Source organism: Ceratotherium simum, chromosome 9, assembly GCF_057802395.1.
Source record: "Ceratotherium simum simum isolate JZ-2026a chromosome 9, ASM5780239v1, whole genome shotgun sequence".
NCBI classification, from domain to species: domain Eukaryota; kingdom Metazoa; phylum Chordata; class Mammalia; order Perissodactyla; family Rhinocerotidae; genus Ceratotherium; species Ceratotherium simum.
In genome coordinates, this window is record NC_141908.1 from 51619840 (window position 1) to 51625839 (window position 6000).

The following is a 6000-nucleotide window of genomic DNA, read 5'->3' on the forward strand; positions in this document are numbered from 1 at the left end:
ACTCCTTGTTGAATCCCAATTCTTTTCCTTTATAGCATCTTATTTGCAGTGCAACTGTATTTCCTAATTTGTCATTGTAATTCTGTTCAAGAATATCACATTCTGAATATAAAAATAATTATTTGCCTATGACTATAAATAATTGCATCTTGAATTCATATATATATTGAATATATACTGTATATGTATTCATATATATGAATATATATAAATGATACTTCATAGTGTCATTTCATTAAGCAATTTAATGGATTGATTTTCTATCTTATGGACTACCATCTGCATATAACAGGTTGTGATAAATTAAAATGGTCTCTCTTCCCAAAAATTGTCTGAAGTAGCGTTTTATTCTTTGATATTTAGCAACTCAGAAACATCAGAAAATTGGTAGAAATGGTACTTTCCAAAGATTTTGATCTTTAAGTAATATTAATCTGTTAACCTAGAAAATTTTTTTATGATAAAATTCTGGCATATAGAACAATATAATTAGATGTTATCATGGCAACATTTGAGAGCATTAAAACTGTTTTAGTAAATTAAAATAATTAATTTGTTAAATTATGCATCTCAGATACTTATGTGACAGTTTATATAGACAGATGTAGCAAATGAGAGTTGATGAATTCTAAGTGTAAACAGTAGTCATAAAGTTATGGCAAATAATGGGAATTTTTATAGTTCATAAAAGCAAGTATTTTCCACTCTTAAAGAATGATAATGATTTTTTATAGTATTATTAACTATCCTCACCTGTCCAGCAAGTTTCCTTATCTGAAAGACAACCGAAAACTGGTTATTAAACTCTTTAGGTTCTTAACAGCCAAAATGGGTTTTGCCATTCTTGCACCAAAGCTCATACACAAATTACAAATTCTTCAGATACTTGCTCAAATTTGATTTATAGTAATGCATATTTTAATAAGCTTGGTTATCCAGTATTCTATCCCATTGAGAAAACCAAGAAAGCTCTAGGGTCCCCTTCCCCCACGTTGGGTTGATAGCCACAATGCTTGGGATAGGAACCTACCACAAACTTCGGGAAAGCCTAGAAATGAGTTAAATGTGCTATAGGCATGGGAGGAGTGAAAAGATTTCTTTGAATGTATGCAGATGGTTTTCTCCAATTTGTCATTCCAAGTTGACAGTCACGTACTTTGTTGTGTTATCACAGCATTTTCAAATGCAAAATTATATTTAAGAATAAAGGAAAATTGCTTAATATTGATTGTGGTTTAGAATTTTTTTAGGTTTTTAAAATGTATGCTTAATAGGGAAAGTTTGGAGTGTAAAATTTTCATCTTTACTGTAACATTTTATAAAAAGAAATTATAATTTTGATTGTCACTAAGTTATTACTGAGGTATGAAATAATTTATTGAGAGAACAAAGTCCACCAATTCTGTGCTACCTTTTGAGGGATCATGTGAGCTTAAACACACTCTCCCACTAAGAAATTATTTGAGTAGGTATTAGAAGTACTTGTACCTTACTTTAAAAGTTCTTTAAACACTGATAATTTATTTGTATCAGTGCCAAGAAGGGATAAAAATAACTTGTATTAACTAGAATCATTTTTAAAAAGCACAAAAAGAAACTCCATCTCTAGTACAGAAGTAATTTTTAGGTGTTCAAGAAAAGATAAATTTGAACAATTTGGCTAAAAAAGGAAAAGTTGGTGCAGCTGCTTGGTTTTAGCGTTAAAGTTTTTATATTGTTTCAAGGGCACATTTTAATTCATAATTGGCTTACAAATATAAAATTTAGAATCATTGTTATAATATCATTGGATTTGGAATCAGGAAACTCAGTTTTGAGGTCTAGTTCTACGTTTTACAAATTGTATGACTGTCGACAACTTATTAACATCTGGGTAGTAGGCTTTTCTTCTATAAAATGGAAAAGCCTCCATAGTGAGGAATTGAACAGAAATACAATACAGTGTGCCTATTTTTAAAGATGTCTTTTCAGAAGTCTTTGGAATTCATGTGCCTCCACACTATTGTTATTTTAAAATTCTTACAAAAGAACATTATCTCTGTACTTCACAAAAGAGACTAGTTCAGCAGATGGAAATTAAGGAGCCCTTACTGGTGGTGGCATTTTTGAGATTATATTTGTAAGCCCTCTTGGAACCTGTGAAAACTAGGCAAGAAGAAAGGATTATTTTCTGGAAATGAATTCCTATTCAAGCCAAATGTTAACATAAATAAATTGACATTAATACCATCTTTAATTAAAAATTATCAATAGCCATAATCTATGAAGAAATTAAGTTTTTGTGTGGTTTTGGAAGGACAAAATTATTCTGAAGCCTAAAGAATGTCTATTTCAATCTTAAAGAGTTCTACCTTTCAGTATTTCATTTGTACTCCCAGTGTATGTCACTTTGCTGGATAGAGGTTTCCCCAAATCAATTTTTTTAAGTTCTTTTTTTACACATTCTTTAAGAGAGTAATTTGTAATATACATATACAAAGCAGAATATATACAGTTTAAGGCATATTAAAGGTTAATGAAACAAATACCTCAAATTAGGTATTTTTAAAATTGAACCATACCTTACATGCTCCTGAGGAACTTATATATATAGTTTTATATTTTTTCCATAAAGCTATTATATGTATTTTTAATCTCTAGGTACCTGTGCTCTTAAATTTAATTCATAGATTTACTGCCATGCCAATAAACATTATAATAGAGATTAATTCTGACATATCATCTGAAAAAAATTGACAATGAAGAAATTGAAGGTGGTAAGGAGTGGGGAGATAAATTGGGAGAAGTAAGTTCTCTTAGCTAAAAACAGCATAATAATTTAAAACAGTATGTTACTGGCACATGATTCACTCTATAGGTTATTTGGAACAGAACTGATGGTTTAGAAATATTTAAGAATTTAATCTGATGGTTCTATTATATATTAGAATTTAATGTGATTGGAGGCATCTTCTAGCAATGGGGTTAGATTACTTAATAAGTGTTATAACTGATTAGCAATTTAGAAAAGTAGCTTATATTCCTATCACATACCACAATAATTTTTTGATGTATTACCCTTTAGTTCCTGAACTGTTTCCTTAAGTTAGAAGCTCTTATATACTGTAATCGTGCCTCTTGGCAGAAAAAAAACTTTTACAGCAAGAATAAAGCATTTATCATCCACATGATTGAAGAGTAAGGAATACACTGTCCTTCCAGACCTTAGAAGCAATAAATTTGGGCCGGCCCAGTGCCTTAGCGGTTAAGTGTGCGCGCTTCGCTGCCAGTGGCCCAGGTTCGGATCGCGGGCGCGCGCTGACGCACCGGCTTGTCCGGCCATGCTGAGGCTGCATCCCACATACAGCAACTAGAAGGATGTGCAGCTATGACATACAACTATCTACTGGGGCTTTGGGGGAAAAAAATAAAATGAATAAAATTTAAAAAGGAAAAAAAAAAGCAATAAATTTGAATTTTCATCAGTTCTCTAGAACTAATATTTAAAGTGTGGTCAGTAGATCAGCAACATTAACATCACCTGGGAGCTTGCTAGAACTGCAGAATCTCGCCCCATCCCAGACCTGCTAAATCAGAATCTGCATGTTAACCAGGTCCCCAGGTAATCTGTGTGCACATTCAAGTTTGAGAAGCACTGCTTTAGAGGAGTGTCTTATATTAATGAAGTTAATTTTATTTCTTTCTGATTATAGGAATAGCAGCCTCATTTACTTAGCTCCAGCAATTTAGACCCAGGATCAACCTAATTTTTTTGTAGTGTCAGATAGCTTATTTCAGTAAAGGCTTATTTCCAAATTTTATTATTGTTACTTTGTTTTTAAAACGTTGGTGTGATTATAAATTTAGCTTAATTTTGAGCTTTTTAAGTAGTAATCATGATACATTTGCCTAATATTCCCAAATTATTAGGGTTTCCTTTAAGGGACATTTATTAGTTTTTAGGATGGATTTAAGAGTTTTTAGGATGGATTTAAGAGACTGTTTTTAGGTTTATTTTTTTTTTTTTAATTGTCTTTTGAAAGGCAGTTAGATGTAGGGACTAAGAATACAAACTTGCAACCAGATCATTAGGATTTTAATCCTGGCTTCTCAGCTACCTCTATGACAAGTTATTTAACTCCTGTATCCCTTTTTTTCTTCATCTATCCATTGAAAAGTATAGTACCTATCTCATCGAGTTAAGATTATGAGTCAATATATGTGATATCTGATCTCTATGTAAAGTTAGCTCTTTATATGCTCTAATAAAGGAGGATTGCTATGATAGTCTAGAACAGTTTATCCAGAATGTATGAAAGTTTTATATATTGCAGTGTTGCCACCCATCCAGGAATCTTGGAATCCTTCTTCATTCTTTCTTCTTCACATCATCACTGTTTTCTTCCCTAAATCTGCCCTGTCCCCTCCATCTCTGCTGCTGCTGACTTGGTCTAGGCTTTCATCGTCTCTCGCTTGAATTCTTGCAGTAGCTGTTCATTTGGTCCTCCAGTCCAGTCCTCAGCATTATTAACACAGTATTGTTTTGACACAGTGTCCTGCTTAAAAGTTGTTACCAGTTCCCTATTGCAAACTTCTCAGCATGGTGTTTTCCTTCTCAGTAAAATGGGGAAGGTTTAATAAGATAACGTATGTCTGGATAGTAGAGACTCAGTAAATGCTAGTTAATGTTGTTTTTTAAAATGTGACAGTTTTGGTTTATCTTTCTGAAACTCTTCCAACAGTTTATGTTAAAATTAATATATGGTCCATAAATACATTGCCAAGTAAGGGAACTTAGAAATGAGCATAGTGGCAGGAAGAAGCCATCTTGGAATTGAAATTAATGTAATGACTGAATAGTGAAATGAAGAATATTAGCACTTAATCTCAGTTGTCTTTCTTCAGTTAGTGCATTTTATTTATTAAGGAAATATTTGAGTGTCTGCACTAGCCAGTTCTTTATTATGTTTTGGAGAGGGGGCTGTTAGTCATATATCTATATTTACCATCAATTGACACAAATTCCAGGTCTTCTGGTTAATTCCTTTTAGAAGGTTTGTAATTCATGGTTAACATTCTGTTTAGGCTTCCTTAAGAAAAAAATGGGACAAATTTGGGCATATTCCCATTACTCTTATTTTTAACATTGGGGACTTAAAATTCTAAAAATATAAAGAAATATATCAGCTTTCTTAGTCTAACCAATTATTGTGTTTGTTGCATAGAAAAAGCAGAGAGATCTTGCTAAAATGAGAAAATGTCTCAGACCAGAAGAACTGACAAACCAGATGAACCAAATAGAAATAAGCATGCAACACGAACAGCTGGAAGAAAGCTTTCAGGAACTTGTGGAAGATTACCGACGTGTCATTGAACGCCTCGCTCAGGAGTAATAAGTATACTGCTCTGTACAGGAAGTTTGCAAATTTCTGTACATTGTGTTGTGAAAAATCAGATGATGACTTTAATTTTAAAATCTTGTAACATTTTACTTACATTAAAAGTTATCTATCTTATCTTTAGTTGAATATTTTCTTTTAGAGAGATTGTATATTTTAAAATACTGTTTAGAGTCTATGAGCATATATTACATTAAAAAAAAAGATATAGCTTCTGAAATACCACTACAGTTGCCTCCCTTCTTAAACCGTATAATAAATGTTTAGTTGTGATATGTTAATGTGTGATGATATGATTCTTAAATACTTTCGATAAACTTTTTCAGTCTTGTTAAAAAATTTTAGGTCTTAAGCTTTTATCATCATTCCTCCCACACTTTGCTTCTAAGATTTTACATCTGGCACCTTTAAAACACATTTCTTTAAGGTCTTCCTAATAATCTTGTTTTTTCCATGTGATTTTTCTAAATCGGAAATGTTCGTAGTTTAGGGTTTTTTTGTTTTAAATAAACTCCTATTAATCGCTTGTTGGGGGTAGGGTGTATAAGAGAGAGAAGAGAAACTACATACAGCATAAAACCTAAATGTTTGGCATCAAATATTAATTAAAGATAATTTAGAA

At 31.9% G+C, this 6000-nt stretch overlaps 1 protein-coding gene across 3 annotated transcripts in view; it reads left to right on the plus strand.

The window, feature by feature from the left end:
• Positions 1-5653, plus strand: part of HAT1 (histone acetyltransferase 1) — a 69255-nt gene extending 63602 nt beyond the window's left edge. For all 3 annotated transcript variants that reach the window (XM_004428189.3, XM_087435394.1, XM_014785848.2), the window contains one exon: positions 5205-5653. In XM_004428189.3, the coding sequence (XP_004428246.1) occupies positions 5205-5372 (168 nt within the window). In that variant the 3' untranslated portion in view covers positions 5373-5653. The remainder of the gene's footprint in view (positions 1-5204) is intronic.
• The last annotated feature ends 347 nt before the right edge of the window (positions 5654-6000 follow it).